At 45.7% G+C, this 20973-nt stretch overlaps 1 protein-coding gene across 1 annotated transcript in view; it reads left to right on the top strand.

Moving 5' to 3' along the window:
• Nucleotides 1–20973, top strand: part of LOC124016341 (integrin alpha-7-like) — a 91230-nt gene that overhangs the window by 37035 nt on the left and 33222 nt on the right. The window contains exons 2-8 of the mRNA XM_046331895.1: nt 7687–7894; nt 10160–10415; nt 11308–11439; nt 13040–13147; nt 18301–18508; nt 18908–19101; nt 19822–19910. Coding sequence (XP_046187851.1) covers nt 7687–7894; nt 10160–10415; nt 11308–11439; nt 13040–13147; nt 18301–18508; nt 18908–19101; nt 19822–19910 — 1195 coding nt within the window. The remainder of the gene's footprint in view (nt 1–7686; nt 7895–10159; nt 10416–11307; nt 11440–13039; nt 13148–18300; nt 18509–18907; nt 19102–19821; nt 19911–20973) is intronic.

Below are 20973 nucleotides of genomic sequence, written 5' to 3' on the forward strand. Positions count from 1 at the left end.
TGATAACACATCGTAGTATCAGTGATAGATACAACCTCCCAGTAATACGTTGATGCTTTGTGTGTCAAACAATAGAGACCTCACTGAAAGTAACTGAGGTTGTTGTTAACAACAAATATACAACGCTCAGTTATGCATCTGAGCTCCAAGAGTGTGCGGCTCTCTTTTATTTTCAAGTTTCTACTCCGCTAGCCAGCACCTCGTCTTAATAGGTGTGCGTTTCTTTTTCTTCTAGATCATTTTTCTTCTTCCAGATCAACAACAAATATACAACATCTAAACTAACTAGCTCAGGAGAGCAGGTCATACTGTTATGCAGGTGAATGAGGACCCAAAAGCGACTTGGCGAAAACAGAGTCTTTAATCCAGTAAAGTAAATATTCAATACTCCTAGACAATTCGGAGCGGTAAATAAAGCATAAAGAACAACTCCACTCGTAATGACGAGAACAGACTGGAGACTCGATCATGAACTGCAGGTTGCCTCGGGAAGGCACTTGACCGTAGCAGACTCAGACACCTGCTCACCACGCAGCATCTGAGGGAAACACGACACGACAGGGCGATACAAAGACACAGCACGGTGAACAATATACAAGGATCCGACAGGACAGAAACGGAAAACAAGGGGAGAAATAGGGACTCTAATCAGGGGAAAAGATAGGGAACAGGTGTGGGAAGACTAAATGATTGATTAGGGGAATAGGAACAGCTGGGAGCAGGAACGGAACGATAGAGAGAAGAGAGAGAGAGAGGGAGAGAGAAAAAGGGGAACGAACCTAAAAAGACCAGCAGGGGGAAAACGAACAGAAGGAAAAGCAAAATGACAAGACAATATAAGACAAAACATGACAGTACCCCCACTCACCGAGCGCCTCCTGGCACACTCGAGGAGGAATCCTGGCGGCAACGGAGGAAATCATCAATCAGTGAACGGTCCAGCACGTCCCGAGACGGAACCCAACTCCTCTCCTCAGGACCGTAACCCTCCCAATCCACTAAGTATTGGTGACCCCGTCCCCGAGAACGCATGTCCATGATCCTACGTACCTTGTAAATAGGTGCGCTCTCGACAAGGACGGGAGGGGGGAGGGAAGACGAACGGGGGTGCGAAGAAAGGGCTTGACACAGGAGACATGGAAGACAGGATGGACGCGACGAAGATGTCGCGGAAGAAGCAGTCGCACAGCGACAGGATTGACGACCTGGGAGACACGGAACGGACCAATGAACCGCGGAGTCAACTTACGAGAGGCTGTCGTAAGAGGAAGGTTGCGAGTGGAAAGCCACACTCTCTGGCCGCAACAATACCTAGGACTCTTAATCCTACGTTTATTGGCGGCTCTCACAGTCTGTGCCCTGTAACGGCAAAGTGCAGACCTCACCCTCCTCCAGGTGCGCTCACAACATTGGACAAACGCTTGAGCGGAGGGAACGCTGGACTCGGCAAGCTGGAATGAGAACAGAGGAGGCTGGTAACCCAGACTACTCTGAAACGGAGATAACCCGGTAGCAGACGAAGGAAGCGAGTTGTGAGCGTATTCTGCCCAGGGGAGCTGTTCTGCCCAAGACGCAGGGTTTCTGAAAGAAAGGCTGCGTAGTATGCGACCAATCGTCTGATTGGCCCTCTCTGCTTGACCGTTAGACTGGGGATGAAACCCGGAAGAGAGACTGACGGACGCACCAATCAAACGACAGAACTCCCTCCAAAACTGTGACGTGAATTGCGGGCCTCTGTCTGAAACGGCGTCTAACGGGAGGCCATGAATTCTGAACACATTCTCGATGATGATTTGTGCCGTCTCCTTAGCGGAAGGAAGTTTAGCGAGGGGAATGAAATGTGCCGCCTTAGAGAACCTATCGACAACCGTAAGAATCACAGTCTTCCCCGCAGACAAAGGCAGACCGGTAATGAAGTCTAGGGCGATGTGAGACCATGGTCGAGAAGGAATGGGGAGCGGTCTGAGACGACCGGCAGGAGGAGAGTTACCTGACTTAGTCTGCGCGCAGTCCGAACAAGCAGCCACGAAACGGCGCGTGTCACGCTCCTGAGTCGGCCACCAAAAGCGCTGGCGAATAGAAGCAAGAGTGCCTCGAACACCGGGATGACCAGCTAACTTGGCAGAGTGAGCCCACTGAAGAACAGCCAGACGAGTGGAAACAGGAACGAAAAGAAGGTTACTAGGACAAGCGCGCGGCGACGCAGTGTGCGTGAGTGCTTGCTTAACCTGTCTTTCAATTCCCCAGACTGTCAACCCGACAACACGCCCATAAGGAAGAATCCCCTCGGGATCAGTAGAAGCCACAGAAGAACTAAAAAGACGGGATAAGGCATCAGGCTTGGTGTTCTTGCTACCCGGACGGTAAGAAATCACAAACTCGAAACGAGCGAAAAACAACGCCCAACGAGCTTGACGAGCATTAAGTCGTTTGGCAGAACGGATGTACTCAAGGTTCTTATGGTCTGTCCAAACGACAAAAGGAACGGTCGCCCCCTCCAACCACTGTCGCCATTCGCCTAGGGCTAAGCGGATGGCGAGCAGTTCGCGGTTACCCACATCATAGTTGCGTTCAGATGGCGACAGGCGATGAGAAAAATAAGCGCAAGGATGAACCTTATCGTCAGACTGGAAGCGCTGGGATAGAATGGCTCCCACGCCTACCTCTGAAGCGTCAACCTCGACAATGAATTGTCTAGTGACGTCAGGAGTAACGAGGATAGGAGCGGACGTAAAACGTTCTTTGAGAAGATCAAAAGCTCCCTGGGCGGAACCGGACCACTTAAAACACGTCTTGACAGAAGTAAGAGCTGTGAGAGGGGCAGCAACTTGACCGAAATTACGAATGAAACGCCGATAGAAATTAGCGAAACCTAGAAAGCGCTGCAACTCGACGCGTGACCTTGGAACGGGCCAATCACTGACAGCTTGGACCTTAGCGGAATCCATCTGAATGCCTTCAGCGGAAATAACGGAACCGAGAAAAGTAACGGAGGAGACATGAAAAGAGCACTTCTCAGCCTTCACGTAGAGACAATTCTCTAAAAGGCGCTGGAGAACACGTCGAACGTGCTGAACATGAATCTCGAGTGACGGTGAAAAAATCAGGATATCGTCAAGATAGACAAAAACAAAGATGTTCAGCATGTCTCTCAGAACATCATTAACTAATGCCTGAAAAACAGCTGGCGCATTGGCGAGACCAAACGGCAGAACCCGGTACTCAAAATGCCCTAACGGAGTGTTAAACGCCGTTTTCCACTCGTCCCCCTCTCTGATGCGCACGAGATGGTAAGCGTTACGAAGGTCCAACTTAGTAAAGCACCTGGCTCCCTGCAGAATCTCGAAGGCTGATGACATAAGGGGAAGCGGATAACGATTCTTAACCGTTATGTCATTCAGCCCTCGATAATCCACGCAGGGGCGCAGAGTACCGTCCTTTTTCTTAACAAAAAAAAACCCCGCCCCGGCCGGAGAGGAAGAAGGCACTATGGTACCGGCGTCAAGAGACACAGACAAATAATCCTCGAGAGCCTTACGTTCGGGAGCCGACAGAGAGTATAGTCTACCCCGAGGAGGAGTGGTCCCCGGAAGGAGATCAATACTACAATCATACGACCGGTGAGGAGGAAGGGAGTTGGCTCGGGACCGACTGAAGACCGTGCGCAGATCATGATATTCCTCCGGCACTCCTGTCAAATCGCCAGGTTCCTCCTGAGAAGTGGGGACAGAAGAAACGGGAGGGATGGCAGACATTAAACACTTCACATGACAAGAAACGTTCCAGGATAGGATAGAATTACTAGACCAATTAATAGAAGGATTATGACATACTAGCCAGGGATGACCCAAAACAACAGGTGTAAAGGGTGAACGAAAAATCAAAAAAGAAATAGTCTCACTGTGGTTACCAGATACTGTGAGGGTTAAAGGTAGTGTCTCAAATCTGATACTGGGAAGATGACTACCATCTAAGGCGAACATGGGCGTAGGCTTGTCTAACTCTCTGAAAGGAATGTCATGTTTCCGAGCCCATGCTTCGTCCATGAAACAACCCTCAGCCCCAGAGTCTATCAAGGCACTGCATGTAGCACCCGAACCGGTCCAGCGTAGATGGACCGACAAAGTAGTACAGGATCTAGATGGAGAGACCTGAGTAGTAGCGCTCACCAGTAGCCCTCCGCTTACTGATGAGCTCTGGCTTTTACTGGACATGAATTGACAAAATGTCCAGCAAGTCCGCAATAGAGGCACAGGCGGTTGGTGATCCTCCGTTCCCTCTCCTTAGTCGAGATGCGAATACCTCCCAGCTGCATGGGCTCAGTCTCTGAGCCAGAGGAGGGAGATGGTTGCGATGCGGAGCAGGGAAACACCGTTGACGCGAGCTCTCTTCCACGAGCCTGGTGACGAAGATCTACCCGTCGTTCTATGCGGATGGCGAGAGCAATCAAAGAGTCCACACTTGAAGGAACCTCCCGGGAGAGAATCTCATCTTTAACCACTGCGTGAGTCCCTCCAGAAAACGAGCGAGCAGCGCCGGCTCGTTCCAGTCACTAGAGGCAGCAAGAGTGCGAAACTCAATAGAGTAATCCGTTATGGATCGATCACCTTGGCATAGGGAAGCCAGGGCCCTAGAAGCCTCCCTACCAAAAACTGAACGGTCAAAAACCCGAATCATCTCCTCTTTAAAGTTCTGGTAATTGTTAGAGCAATCAGCCCTTGCCTCCCAGATAGCTGTGCCCCACTCTCGAGCCCGGCCAGTAAGGAGTGAAATGACGTAAGCAACCCGAGCTCTCTCTCTAGAGTATGTGTTGGGTTGGAGAGAGAACACAATATCACACTGGGTGAGAAAGGAGCGGCACTCCGTGGGCTGCCCGGAGTAGCAAGGTGGGTTATTAACCCTAGGTTCCGGAGGCTCGGCAGACCAGGAAGTAACAGGTGGCACGAGACGAAGACTCTGGAACTGTCCAGAGAGGTCGGAAACCTGAGCGGCCAGGTTCTCCACGGCATGGCGAGCAGCAGACAATTCCTGCTCGTGTCTGCCGAGCATGGCTCCTTGGATCTCGACGGCAGTGTTACGAGCGTCTGTAGTCGCTGGGTCCATTCTTAGGTCGGATCCTTCTGTTATGCAGGTGAATGAGGACCCAAAAGCGACTTGGCGAAAACAGAGTCTTTAATCCAGTAAAGTAAATATTCAATACTCCTAGACAATTCGGAGCGGTAAATAAAGCATAAAGAACAACTCCACTCGTAATGACGAGAACAGACTGGAGACTCGATCATGAACTGCAGGTTGCCTCGGGAAGGCACTTGACCGTAGCAGACTCAGACACCTGCTCACCACGCAGCATCTGAGGGAAACACGACACGACAGGGCGATACAAAGACACAGCACGGTGAACAATATACAAGGATCCGACAGGACAGAAACGGAAAACAAGGGGAGAAATAGGGACTCTAATCAGGGGAAAAGATAGGGAACAGGTGTGGGAAGACTAAATGATTGATTAGGGGAATAGGAACAGCTGGGAGCAGGAACGGAATGATAGAGAGAAGAGAGAGAGAGAGGGAGAGAGAAAAAGGGGAACGAACCTAAAAAGACCAGCAGGGGGAAAACGAACAGAAGGAAAAGCAAAATGACAAGACAATATAAGACAAAACATGACACATACATAACAATAATCGTAATTTATTACATTTCTATATCAAGTTTCATAGAATCTCAAAGCGCTTCAAAAACAAACAAGCAATATGTCAAGACAGGTCAACCAATAGAAGTCTTTGAAATCTTTATCCTCCGAAGATGGAGAGGGTCAGTTTATGCCTTGAGTGGAGAGAGCTGGATAGAGGATGGTAGATGATGGCTGATGTAGTCTGTTGATAATCTTGTAGAGGTCAAGTCTGGGAACCAGCCTGAGTCTTATGGCTTCTGGACTTCTCCTCGTCCCGTCTGTGTAACATCCATTTGGCTGATGCCTCAGCAGTTCTGGTTGCCAGAAAGATCACCACACAAAGTTCAGAATAGTAGCCAGTCGTCCTCACTACGAGCTCTCTGCCTCAGCACTGCTGGGTTCCTCTATCTGCCATTCCTCTCACTCTTCAGGCGGCTCCTCAAATTGGCAGCCTGGTGAAATGAAAAAGCTGGTAATGTGTCCTGATGCATTTTTCAAACCGAAACATTAAACCGTAGGGTCGGAAGGGTTTCCTGTTTTCTGACCATGTGACCTGACCAGAAACAACTCCAAGAACCAATAAAAGTCCATAACTACAGTATGGTGCCCACAGTGTTTACAGGTCAGAGGGTGACTATTGGGCTTGTAGGTATGTTGCCAGTATCACCAGAACCCAGAACCAAATCTTGAGTGTGCTGGCCAGCTACTTAATCATTTGTGTTGCGATCAGTCATGAGAGACTATGCTCCTAGTAACAGTCGTGTGTGAAGGAAGCTTTCCTGGCCTAAAAGACAGTGGTGGAAAAAGTAAGCAACTGTCATATTTGACTAAAATGAAAGATAACTTAATGGATAATAACTCAAGTAAATGTGAAAGTCACCAAGTAAAATACTACTTGAGTATAATTATACAAGTTATTTGGTTTAAAAAGATCCTTAAGTATCAAAAGTAAAAGTAAAAATATGAATAATTTAAAAATACTTATATAATGCAAACCAGATGGCACCATTTTTCTTGTTTTTTAAATTTACGGATAGCCAGGGGCACACTCCAACACTCAGACATCATTTACAGATAGCCAGGGGCACACTCCAACACTCAGACATCATTTACAGATAGCCAGGGGCACACTCCAACACTCAGACATCATTTACAGATAGCCAGGGGCACACTCCAACACTCAGACATCATTTACAGATAGCCAGGGGCACACTCCAACACTCAGACATCATTTACAGATAGCCAGGGGCACACTCCAACACTCAGACATAATTTACAGATAGCCAGGGGCACACTCCAACACTCAGACATCATTTACAGATAGCCAGGGGCACACTCCAACACTCAGACATCATTTACGGATAGCCAGGGGCACACTCCAACACTCAGACATCATTTACAGATAGCCAGGGGCACACTCCAACACTCAGACATCATTTACAGATAGCCAGGGGCACACTCCAACACTCAGACATAATTTACAGATAGCCAGGGGCACACTCCAACACTCAGACATAATTTACAGATAGCCAGGGGCACACTCCAACACTCAGAAATAATTTACAGATAGCCAGGGGCACATAATTTACGGATAGCCAGAGGCACACTCCAACACTCAGACATAATTTACAGATAGCCAGGGGCACATAATTTACGGATAGCCAGGGGCACACTCCAACACTCAGACATAATTTACGGATAGCCAGGGGCACACTCCAACACTCAGACATAATTTACAAATCAAGCATTTGTGTTTAGTGAGTCTGACAGATCAGAGGCAGAGAAATGACCGGGGTTGTTCTCTTGATAAGATTGTGAATTGGACCATTTTCTGTCCTGCTAAGCATTGAAAATGTAACAATTAATTCATTTATAAGTCCAAAAATGGATGCAGTAACTACTCATTACCCTTGTAAATGGATACTTCCAGAAACAATCACATACAGTATGACACAATATAATACAATTTGCTATGCTACAACAATTTTATGTGTGTTTGTGTGTCTTGCGGACAGGATCCTGGTGGGGGCGCCGCGGGCCAGAGGATTGGGCATGATGCACAGGAAGCGCCCTGGCGCTCTGTACCGCTGTCCAATCACAGGCGAGGAGTTTGACTGCGAGCGCGTGGACATCGATGGAGACGTAAACCTCGACTGGGAAAGCAAGGACAACCAGTGGCTAGGAGTAACAGTCAAGAGCCAGGGGATTGGAGGAAAGGTGGTGGTTAGTACACAGTACACAATCACACAGAGGTTTCCCTGACCATCTCCAGGCCCTGGTTAGAGCCTGTAGCTCGGGTCCAGAGGTTTCCCTGAATAACTCCAGGCCCTGGTTAGAGCTTGTAGCTCGGGTCCAGAGGTTTCCCTGACCAACTCCAGGTCCTAGTTAGAGCCTGTGGCTCGGGTCCAGAGGTTTCCCTGACCAACTCCAGGCCCTGGTTAGAGCCTGTAGCTCAGGTCCAGATGTTTCCCTGACTAACTCCAGGCCCTAGTTAGAGCCTGTAGCTCGGGTCCAGATGTTTCCCTGACCAACTCCAGGCCCTGGTTAGAGCCTGTAGCTCGGGTCCAGAGGTTTCCCTGACCAACTCCAGGCCCTGGTTAGAGCCTGTAGCTCGGGTCCAGAGGTTTCCCTAGTCAGTTTGAGTGATTAGGACAGCGTTTTCTAAACTCGGTCCTCGAGACCCCAAGAGGTGCATGTTTTGTTTGCTCTTGTATTACACAGCTGATTAAAATAATCAACTAATCATCAAGCTTTGATTATTTGAATCAACTGTGTAGTACCAGGGTAAAAACCAACACACGCACCCCTTGGGCTAGCCAAGACAGAGTTTGGGAAAGGCTGAGTTAGGAAGAACTCATGTTTGTAGAATAGCTAGCCATCTATTGTAGTTGTCTCAGTTATGCTGAGATGGTACTACTACTGCTCTGCCTCTGTTCAGACCTGTGGGACCTCTTCAATGAAGAGGCGGCAGGTAGCCTAGTGGTTAGGGCGTTGATCCAGTAACCTGAAAGGCTGCTGGGTTGAATCCCCGAGCTGACAAGGTCAAATCTGTCGTTCTGCCCCTGAACAAGGCATTTAACCCACTGTTCCTAGGCCGTCATTGTAAATAAGAAATTGTTCTTAACTGACTTGCCCAGTTAAATATATATTTTTAAATGAATCAGACCTGTGGGACCAATTCAATGAATCAGACCTGTGGGACCAATTCAATGAAGCAGACCTGTGGGACCAATTCAATGAATCAAACCTGTGGGACCAACTCAATGAATCAGACCTGTGGGACCAACTCAATGAATCAGACCTGTAGGACCAATTCAAAGACCCAGACCTGTGGGACCAATTCAATGAAGCAGACCTGTGGGACCAATTCAATGAATCAAACCTTTGGGACCAATTCAATGAACCAGACCTGTGGGACCAATTCAATGAAGCAGACCTGTGTGACCAATTCAATGAATCAAACCTGTGGGACCAACTCAATGAATCAGACCTGTGGGACCAATTCAATGAATCAGACCTGTGGGACCAATTCAATGAGGCAGACCTGTGGGACCAATTCAATGAATCAAACCTGTGGGACCAACTCAATGAATCAGACCTGTAGGACCAATTCAAAGACCCAGACCTGTGGGACCAATTCAATGAATCAGACCTGTGGGACCAATTCAATGAATCAGACCTATGGGACCAATTCAATGAATCAAACCTGTGGTACCAACTCAATGAATCAGACCTGTGGGACCAACTCAATGAATCAGACCTGTAGGACCAATTCAAAGACCCAGACCTGTGGGACCAATTCAATGAATCAGACCTGTGGGACCAATTCAATGAATCAGACCTATGGGACCAATTCAATGAATCAGACCTGTGGGACCAATTCAAAGACCCAGACCTGTGGGACCAATTCAATGAAGCAGACCTGTGGGACCAATTCAATGAATCAAACCTTTGGGACCAATTCAATGAATCAGACCTGTGGGACCAATTCAATGAAGCAGACCTGTGGGACCAATTCAATGAAGCACACTTGTGCCCACCTGTACGAGATGTGTTTAGCATGTCTGTAGTATACTAGACCATCTATTCCAGACCTCATCAATGAACATGCTACTCTACTTGCTAAACCTGTAGGACCTCATCAATGAACCTGCTACTCTACCTGCTAAACCTGTAGGACCTCATCAATGAACCTGCTACTCTACCTGCTAAACCTGCAGGACCTCAATCAATGAACCTGCTACTCTACCTGCTAAACCTGTAGGACCTCATCAATGAACCTGCTACTCTACCTGCTAAACCTGTAGGACCTCATCAATAAACCTGCCACTCTACCTGCTAAACCTGCAGGACCTCAATCAATGAACCTGCTACTCTACCTGCTAAACCTGTAGGACCTCATCAATAAACCTGCTACTCTACCTGCTAAACCTGTAGGACCTCATCAATGAACCTGCTACTCTAAACCTCTCCTGTCCCTTTTTTCAGACGTGTGCCCATCTGTACGAGCTGCGTCAGCGCGTGGGCCTGCCGTCGGAGACGCGGGACCCCATCGGGCGTTGCTACGTGCTCAGTGAGGACCTGACCGAGAGGGATGACCTAGATGGAGGGGAGTGGAAGTTCTGTGAGGGGCGACCCCAGGGACACGAACAGTTTGGCTTCTGTCAGCAGGGTCTGTCTGCCGCCTTCACACCCGACAACCAATTTATCATGTTCGGAGCTCCTGGAACGTACAACTGGAAAGGTACAGTGACAGGCCTTTTCTTTTCTTTTTTTTATCTCATTGAGACACACCTGTATAAATACAGGTTAAATAGTGATGACTGACAGCTGAGGTGTTTCCAAATGGTAGTTAAGTCAAAGCTTGTTGTCAGATGTTTTCATACACGTCCTGTTGTGTCGATTCAGCTACTACACAGTATGCCTTTATTTTACTTATATGAATCCTAAAAAATACTTTTGGCACTTTCTAAAATGATGGAGTTAGACTGAAAATATATTACTGGAGCTTTTTAGTCAGTTTTTCCCTTACAGTTGTCTTAGATGCAGAAGCGTACTGAAAATAAATTACACAAAAGACATCAATTCTGTTTTCATAAAATTACATGTATTTTAGTGGACAAATCATTGCCTACTGATAAGCCTACTGCCTGGCCTCCGCAGTCATACTGATCAATCAAAGTGATTGATTCCCAGCAGATAGTTAATGGGCTGATGGATGGAACTGTCATTATTTAATGTCAGGGATCAACATGGCTGGAATTATGGATCATTGGATCATATATTAAACAGGCCTTAGGTGGAGTCATGATTTACATTATATTGTACTTGACATTTTCACTGTGGAACCCTAGAGATGGTTTACTTTGTCCTGTACATAACTGTTTTGTATGTGTTTGAAAATGAAAGTGTGTGTGTGTGTGTGCTAGTCTGTGTGTGTCTGTGTGTGTCTGTGTGTGTGTGTGTGTGTGTGTGTGCATGTGTGTGTGTGTGTGAGAGAGAGAGAGAGAGAGAGAGAGAGAGAGAGAGAGAGAAAGAGAAAGGGAGAAAGGGAGCGAGAGGGAGAGAGAGAATGCTTGTCTGTTTCTGTCTGTGTGTCTGTGTCTGTCTGTGTCCTCTAACTCTGTTCCTTCCAGGAGAGATGCGCGTCCAGCTACTAAACCAGACTTTACTGGATCTGGGTTTCTATGACGACGGGCCCTATGAAGTGGCGGATGAGAAACAGCTGAATGCTCAGCTGATCCCTGTTCCCTACCATAGTTACCTGGGTAGGACCGTCCCTGCCCTGCCCAGCCCTCTCCTGCTCCTCTCACACAGCTGTCTGCCTGCTGCACTGTCTCCCCAGAGATCACTGAGCACAGCATAGGACAGGACAGGAGAGAAGGCCAGGGAAGGATGACAACTGACGACACACTCTACCCAAAATAAATACCTATCGCAGACCGAGAGGACTCAGAGTAGCTACCAACATGGGGCTAAAAAGGCAGACTGGCCCACACCAATGCGGTGCAGACCAGTAGTGGACTACATAGAGAAAAGGTGCATTTCAGACACACCCTTGTGCTGTTTCTCTCCTGTCCGTATGGGCCATCCCTGACCCTGCTCTGTGTATGAGCGTGATTCACCAGAGCTCTACCTCAATATTCTGAATACTTTCCCACATGAACTGGCTACTGTAGGAAGGGACCAATCATGAAGTAGCTACTGTAGGAATGGACCAATCATGAAGTAGCTACTGTAGGAATGGACCAATCATGAAGTAGCTACTGTAGGAATGGACCAATCATGAAGTAGCTACTGTAGGAATGGACCAATCATGAAGTAGCTACTGTAGGAATGGACCAATCATGAAGTAGCTAATGTAGGAATGGTCCAATCATTATATAAATGACACACAGAGAGACTCTGTGCCCTGTGGATAAGGGTCAGAAATATTACAATAAATAATAGGCTATTTAAGAGTTATATTATTATCTCACAGTCGACATGGCCTGTTGGTGTATCTGCTTGTAATAATGTAAAATATAGTATACAATATATATAAAACTTGTACTTTGGTAGCACATTTCTGTCATGCCATACCGAAATTGGATAAAAGAAATACAAAGTGGTCTGGGGCCAGTCTATTTCATAGGCCATGCAGTTGGTTAAAAACACAAAGTGGTCTGGGGCCAGTCTATTTCATAGGCCATGCAGTTGGTTAAAAACACAAAGTGGTCTGGGGCCAGTCTATTTCATAGGCCATGCAGTTGGTTAAAAACACAAAGTGGTCTGGGGCCAGTCTATTTCATAGGCCATGCAGTTGGTTAAAAACACAAAGTGGTCTGGGGCCAGTCTATTTCATAGGCCATGCAGTTGGTTAAAAACACAAAGTGGTCTGGGGCCAGTCTATTTCATAGGCCATGCAGTTGGTTAAAAACACAAAGTGGTCTGGGGCCAGTCTATTTCATAGGCCATGCAGTTGGTTAAAAATGCAAACAGATCTGCCAGATCAGTCAAAGGAGTTGTCTAAAACAACATAGAGAATTTGGCTAAACATTAAAAACTGATCTGTGACCAGGCTAAGTCTGTCTGTTCTTGGAGTCAGTGGGTTTGCGTTTCCCCCACAGACAGTTCTGTCTGCAGTGCATTCTGGGTACAGCGTGAGTCAGTCTTGTCATCCTTCTGTTAGGTACCAGTGGTTTACCCACAAACCACTGGTAGCAGGAAGAAGAAAACACACAATCACAGCACAGTCCTTTCTCACCTGCACTCCCTCTCTCTCTCTTGTCACCCTGTTCCCCTTCACCACCTCCCCTCCTCCACTCCCTCCACTCCCTCCACCCCTCCCACTCCTTCCTCTCTCTCTTCCTCTCTCTTGGGCCGCAGGGCTCTTGTTCATGGCTAGTCCCGATGAAGATGCGCTGGTGTACAAAACTCTGGAGCCACACTCCAACCGGCCCATGTTTGAGGACGTAGCTCAGAATAGCTACTTAGGTTTGTAGCTTGGAGTGAGGTGATTCATGTTGGTACAACTTACTGTATCAAGTCTCCAGGGTTGTGGCCTATTCAATTTCAATGCCAGTCAATTCAGAATGTAAACAAAATTCCAATTCCAAATTGTCCACATTGAATAGCATTGAAGAGAATTGGAATTTCAGTGTTCTTCCTGATTTGATTAGAATTGGAATGGAATTAACCCAATCCCTTCTGTCCTCCCACATGCCCTTACCCCCGTGTTTTGGTGTATGCTCGTTGCTAGCTCTTCTCTAGAACGTGTTTAGAATGTACGTAGATTCAAACATAGAACTCCTGTCTGGTCTGCATGTCTCTCTGTGTAACTATCAGTCTGTACTGTCTGTCAGTCTGTTTGGTGTAGTGGTCTGTACAGCCAGTCAGTCTGTATGGTGGGGTGGTCTGCACAGCCTGTCAGTCTGTATGGTGGGGTGGTCTGCACAGCCTGTCTGTCTGTCAGTCTGTAGTTTACTCTATGATGTGATGGTTTGGAGCTGTCCAGGGTACCTTGGTGTTGGTTCTATATGCAGTACATCTAGATCTGCATTCTTATTTATCTACGTTTTGTAGATACAGGTAACTTTGCTAAGTAAAATAAAGGGGGTTGAAGTGAAATAATTAAGTAAGTAAAGCAGAATTTAAAAACAAATCTCATAGTGAACAAAATATTCTGAGATCACAGTGGTAATCGTTTATGTAGGATTTTGTGTAGAAAGACAATACCAATACCAACACTAACATGTACAGTATACTGTATCTCAAAGAGGGATTTGCAGAAGGTTGAATGATACTGCTCCCACAGTGTAGGCCCCATGGGGAATAGAGTGTTTAGAATCTGCGTTCTTGTGCACAGTTAAGAGCAGTCATTTCCTTGGAGCTGAGTGTTAAGAACAGTCATTTCCTTGGAGCTGGGTGTTAAGGGCAGTCATTTCCTTGGAGCTGGGTGTTAAGGGCAGTCATTTCCTTGGAGCTGAGTGTTAAGAGCAGTCCTTTCCTTGGAGCTGAGTGTTAAGAGCAGTCCTTTCCTTGGAGCTGAGTGTTAAGAGCAGTCCTTTCCTTGGAGCTGGGTGTTAAGAGCAGTCCTTTCCTTGGAGCTGAGTGTTAAGAGCAGTCCTTTCCTTGGAGCTGGGTGTTAAGAGCAGTCCTTTCCTTGGAGCTGGGTGTTAAGAGCAGTCATTTCCTTGGAGCTGAGTGTTAAGAGCAGTCATTTCCTTGGAGCTGAGTGTTTAGAGCAGTCCTTTCCTTGGAGCCGAGTGACATTTCTTTTATCGATAAGAGATACTTGCTCATTCCAATTTTAGATCCAGCTAATGGACTCTAACCAATAACGTTTTGTCCATCCGATTGATTGTTCCCATCAACCATGTGGATCTATTCTACATCTGTAAACCTCTCTATTCTCATCCTCCTCTACACAACAACTTGATTGCCTCCCAAAGAGCTCCTTATTCCCTATATACAGTATAGTGCACTGGTGGCCCTATAGGCTCCGGTCTAAAGTAGTGTACTGTGGGCCCTATAGGACCTGGTCTAAAGTAGTGTAGTATGGGCCCTATAGGCTCTGGTCTAAAGTAGTGTAGTATGGGCCCTATAGGACCTGGTCTAAAAGTAGTGCACTGTGGGCCCTATAGGACCTGATCTAAAGTAGTGCACTGTGGGCCCTATAGGACCTGGTCTAAAGTAGTGTAGTATGGGCCCTATAGGCTCTGGTCTAAAGTAGTGTACTGTGGGCCCTATAGGACCTGGTCTAAAGTAGTGCACTGTGGGCCCTATAGGACCTGGTCTAAAGTAGTGCCCTATATAGAGAATAGGGTTCCATTTGGGAGGAATATCCTGCCTTATCCCTCGTCCTCCACATCCTTAATGGCCATTATAACCTTTGACCCCTCACTTATAACTCGCTGCATGCCTCCATTGACCCTCTAACCAAATTACATAATGACTAAATACATATACCATATGTTTTGCACGCTTACTAAAAGGCCACAGACAGACGATAGTGCTATTACAGGTTATGTTTGTTGCTTAGCTAAATGGCAGATTTTAAGTTCAATCCTAATAAAAATGCAGAATTAAATGTAAAGGAATTTCACCACAGTCTGTTGTCATCTTCATCTCTGACTGACTTCACACGGGAATCTACTCGTCTTGACTGATAAAGATGTCTATTGTACTGTATAGTATAATAACAGTAAGATCCTTTATAGTCCAGGACTTCCGGGAAACCAGCCCTGTATGCATTCTGTTATTGTATTATGTCTAATGGAGATTCTCCAATAAAATGATGTCTTAGTACAAGACTAGGCTTGATATGTGTCCGGGAAACTGGTCCCCAATGTCTTACAATGTAAAAAGCTTATTGCAAATGTAAATAGCTTATAATTAAATCCAGTCTTTCGACTGAGTGAACAAGTCACTACCCAGGCAGCAGCAGTTGTACATGCTGTTTCTTCTCAGATCGTATCCATTAAATCTGATTACTGTTGGATAGAGAATCCAGCGTAGTCCACTGATGAGTCAGGCCCAGTTTTTCCACAGTAACTGCCAAAATAAATACTGCCAATGAAAAATGAAATGTTTCAATTTTCCAATTTGTCTCACACGATTTTCCGTTGACAGGAAGTCCCACTGAGAACTACTGATCAGAGATCAGTAAAGAAGCTACATTATATTTAGGTCCATTTATACCTCACATAAGTCTTACAACCACGAGGGCCTGCACTGTAGACAGCTGCACAACACAACTGTTTGCAGGGACCCCATTCACAAAACCTGGTGGGACCCATTCCCGAAACCTGGTGGGCCACATTCCCTAAACCTGGTGGGACCCATTCCCGAATCCTGGTGGGCCACATTCCCTAAACCTGGTGGGACGCTTTCCCGAAACCTGGTGGGCCACATTCCCGAAACCTGGTGGGACCCATTCCCTAAACCTGGTGGGCCCCATTCCCGAATCCTGGTGGGCCCCATTCCCAAAACCTGGTGGGCCCCATTCCCGAATCCTGGTGGGCCCCAGTTTAAAAAAGGTTGCAAGATAAAGCCTCCCTTCCCTTTATAGCTTTAAGGAGCAGATTGGACTTCTTTATGTAAAAGACAGAGAGGATCAGACTTTGTTATGTAAAAGACAGAGAGGATCAGACTTCTTTATGTAAAAGACAGAGAGGATCAGACTTCTTATGTAAAAGACAGAGAGGATCAGACTTCTTATGTAAAAGACAGAGAGGATCAGACTTCTTTATGTAAAAGACAGAGAGGATCAGACTTCTTATGTAAAAGACAGAGAGGATCAGACTTCTTATGTAAAAGACAGAGAGGATCAGACTTCTTACGTAAAAGACAGAGAGGATCAGACTTCTTTATGTAAAAGACAGAGAGGATCAGACTTCTTATGTAAAAGACAGAGAGGATCAGACTTCTTATGTAAAAGACAGAGAGGATCAGACTTCTTATGTAAAAGACAGAGAGGATCAGACTTCTTATGTAAAAGACAGAGAGGATCAGACTTCTTATGTAAAAGACAGAGAGGATCAGACTTCTTATGTAAAAGACAGAGAGGATCAGACTTCTTTATGTAAAAGACAGAGAGGATCAGACTTCTTATGTAAAAGACAGAGAGGATCAGACTTCTTATGTAAAAGACAGAGAGGATCAGACTTCTTATGTAAAAGACAGAGAGGATCAGACTTCTTATGTAAAAGACAGAGAGGATCAGACTTCTTTATGTAAAAGACAGAGAGGATCAGACTTCTTATGTAAAAGACAGAGAGGATCAGACTTCTTATGTAAAAGACAGAGAGGATCAGACTTCTTATGTAAAAGACAGAGAGGATCAGACTTCTTATGTAAAAGACAGAGAGGATCAGACTTATTTGTAATAGTAAAGGCCTTATTTTGGGTAGATATCAACTATAACTGTAGCATTCCTCTTAAAGGGACACAAATACATTTTACTAGAGTTGTGATGTGACTTTTTTTGCGTGAAAAGACAAATGAGTTCATCCCTCTCTTAAAGGCCTAGTTTGTTATATTTACAGACGTTTTCTCTGTATCTCTTAAAGGCCTACACTGTTACTGGATCACATGTCCAACTGTCACATTCATCTTAAAGGGACACAGCTCTATTATTCTCTTGTTCTACAGTGAGTCAGACAGCAGAATTCCACACCTGTTGCCTTGGAGCTTCTACAAAATGCATCCAAAACAGAAAAGCTACCGAACAACTGTCTGCTGAACAACTAATGAGGTCATAGTCTACATTTTAGTCATTTAGCAGACACTCTTATCCAGAGCAACTAGTAAGTGCCTTGCTCAAGAGCACATCAACAGATTTTTCACCTAATCGGCTTTGGGATTTGAACCAGCGACTGTTCAAGTACTGGCCTAACGCTCTTAACCGCTAGGCTACGTGTTCTATCAAGGCAAATGTATTAACTAGTTATGATTCTCAAGCTGGTTAATTATTTGACCAGACTAAAATATACAAGCATAAGTCTTACAACCAGCTTCCTACAGTGGTTCAGCCAACCTTTTGGTCATTCCACACCTGTCGCCCTGAACTTCTCTGTGTCTGTCTCTGTTTGTCTCTCTGGATGTCTGTCTAGAGGATGCTTTTAGCACAGTATTTGTCTGTCTCTGTTTTTGTCTATGAGATGCTTCTGCCTGAATGTTGACCCTGGACTAACACAAGACTCCCTGCCAATCCCTACTCTGACACCCCGCATGTTGGAATATAGCAACAACAAAAAATGTCATTGTGAATTAAATTATTTGATTTGTATCTGATATTTCTTCCACACATGCTCATGTCACACCACATGCACGTTCAATTCCCCCCTCTTTCACTATTTCACTATACCCTGCAGACACACCCCTCACATCCCTACACACACCCCTCACATCCCTACACACACCCCTCACATCCCTACACACACCCCATCCCGAGGGAGTAAATCCCATTAAAGTAAAATGAATCCTCTGTTTACATGCACTATAGTAAGACTAGGAATCTTCTGTTTCACTTCTTATCACACACACAGACCTTGTCTTTACCTCTGTAGATGACAAACATGTCCACCCCCTCACACACACACACACACTACTGCTACTAACTGTTATCCCATGATACCTTGCTCCAGGCTTCTCAGTGGACTCTGCTCAAGGCATAATGAGTCGTGGTGAGCTGACCTTTGTGGCGGGGGCTCCGAGAGCCAATCACACGGGGGCGGTGGTGCTGTTGCGTAAAGACAACATGTACCGCCTGGTGCCACAGCACATCCTGTGGGGAGAGGAGCTGGCTTCTTCCTTCGGGTACTCTGTGGCTACGGCTGATCTCAACAGTGACGGGTGAGAACTAATGCGCTAATGTCTGCTGCTGATACTATTGATAGTCGTGTATGGGAATGTATGGACAGGTACTCTGTAACCATGACTCAACAGTGATGGCTGAGTAAGGTTCCACATTTCCCAAAAATTCCCAGTTCCCATGTTTTCAGAAATCCCAGATGGAAGTTGAATTAGGTAGGAGAGGATGGAATCCTATAACTGGGAATACTCTGACCAGGATTTCTAAATAACCTTGGAAAACATTTATTTCAGTTACAGATGTTTATGTTTATATAATATATAAATAATTATGTTTATATTTGTAACCATTATCTTCTTGTTTCCACCCAATATTCTGTAGAGCTCTTTCTGAACCTCCCTCCCTCCCTTTCTCCCTCCTTCCCTGTTCTCTCCCCCCAGTTGGACAGACCTGATAGTGGGAGCTCCTAACTACTTTGACCGAAAAGCAGAGATCGGAGGTGCTGTATACATCTTTCTCAACCCATTCGGTAACTGGGAATATGCTCAGCCAATCAGGCTCAATGGAACCTATGACTCCATGTTTGGATTGACCGTCAACAACGTGGGAGACTTGGACAGGGACGGATATGACGGTGAGGAAGGACTGGATCAAATCAAAAGTATTTAAACAACATTCACTTTACAATCCACTGATTGTACTGGCACCCTATTCCCTATGTAGTGCACCACTTTTACCAGGGCTCTTGTCAGAAGCAGTGCACTACATAGGGAATAGGGTGCCATTTGGGACACATTCCTATTGTCCTTAGGTCACAAGTTTTCCTGGTAATTTTATGAAAGAGAAAACAAAATCCTACACACTGCAGTTACCAGTACTACTGTTTATTACACACACACACACACACACACACACACACACACACACACACACACACACACACACACACACACACACACACACACACACACACACACACACACACACACACACACACACACACACACACACACACACTACTGCTACTAACTGTTATCCCATGATGCCTTGCTCCAGGTTGAGCTCCAGCAGGTGAATTTAAAAAAGGGAAGTAAAAGTCCAGGTCACCTGAGCAAGAAACCTCTTGACTAGCGTCACAAAATTCCAGGAACTTTCAATAAATTCCCTGGTTTTCCCGAATTCCCGTAATCAGGAGAGAATAAGCAGGGAATCTGGAATTCTCCATCCAGGATTTCTGGAATTTATTGAAAGTTCCCAGAATTTTACAACCCTACTCCTGACCCTACAAAAGACAATGTTTTAATGAGGCTTAGTAGAGTTTATATTCAATGTGTTTCTGTCTCTCTCCGTCCAGACATTGCTGTGGGGGCTCCGTTCGATGGGGATGGCAAAGTGTTCATCTACCGAGGCTTGTCCTCAGGCATCGACACCAAGCCTGCACAGGTAAGAAGAGCCTTTAGAAAGCTTGTTGCCCATCACTGAGTGTATTGAGTTGCACCTCCCCGGATTTTGCCCTCAGAACAGCCTCAATTCGTTGGGGACATGGACTGTACAAGGTGATGAAAGTGTTCCACAGGGATGCTGGCCCATGTTGACTCCAATGCTTCCCACTGTTGTGTCAAGTTGGCTGGATGTCCTTTGGGTGGTGGATCATTCTTGATACACACGGGAAACTGTTGAGAATGAAAAACCCAGCAGCGTTGCAGTTGTTGATGCAAACCAGTGCACTTGGCACCTACTACCCCCTTCAAATGCACTGACATCTTTTGTCTTGCCCATTCACCCTCAGAATGGCACACAGACACAATCCATGTCTCAGGTGTATCAAGGATTAGAAATCCTAATATGACCCGTCTCCTCCCCTTCATCATCTAAACTGATTGAAGTGGATTTAACAAGTGACATCAATAAGGGGTCATAGCTTTCACCTGGATTCGCCTGCTCAGTCTATGTCATGGAACGTTAATGTTTTGTATAGTCAGTGTACATATCATATACTCTATTTAATATGATACTGTGAAATTACCCTTTGCATAATAGCAATATCCATGTATTTCAGTGTTTATGATTGCCATGTGTATATTGATACCCTGTTACTACAGTGGGATAAATCAGGGTCACACAAAGTGCTTCTTGGTAGTCTTGAACAAATGTTCCTTGAAACAAACATATACACCTCAGACACATGGTTATGGGCTTATAGAGTTGAAATGTATTCCATTTTGAGTTTGTATCCCAATATTAGACTTGACTATACATCACAGAAGACTGAAAAATAACAAAACCATTTGACATAGAAACACCAGATTTTTGTAAAAACGTTTTATTAATTGTGAAATTCTGAGAAATTATGAATAACATTCCACCCATGAGGCCAATAGAGGGTGATTTGGTCATTTGACTACAGGAAAGGGCTACACATGGGGAAACGTTAGTAGTCAACGGTGTCTCATCATAACCGAATCAAAGCCTCGACTCCGGTGTTGCAAACCTCATGGTGGAAATA

This window comes from Oncorhynchus gorbuscha, linkage group LG03, assembly GCF_021184085.1.
Source record: "Oncorhynchus gorbuscha isolate QuinsamMale2020 ecotype Even-year linkage group LG03, OgorEven_v1.0, whole genome shotgun sequence".
NCBI classification, from domain to species: domain Eukaryota; kingdom Metazoa; phylum Chordata; class Actinopteri; order Salmoniformes; family Salmonidae; genus Oncorhynchus; species Oncorhynchus gorbuscha.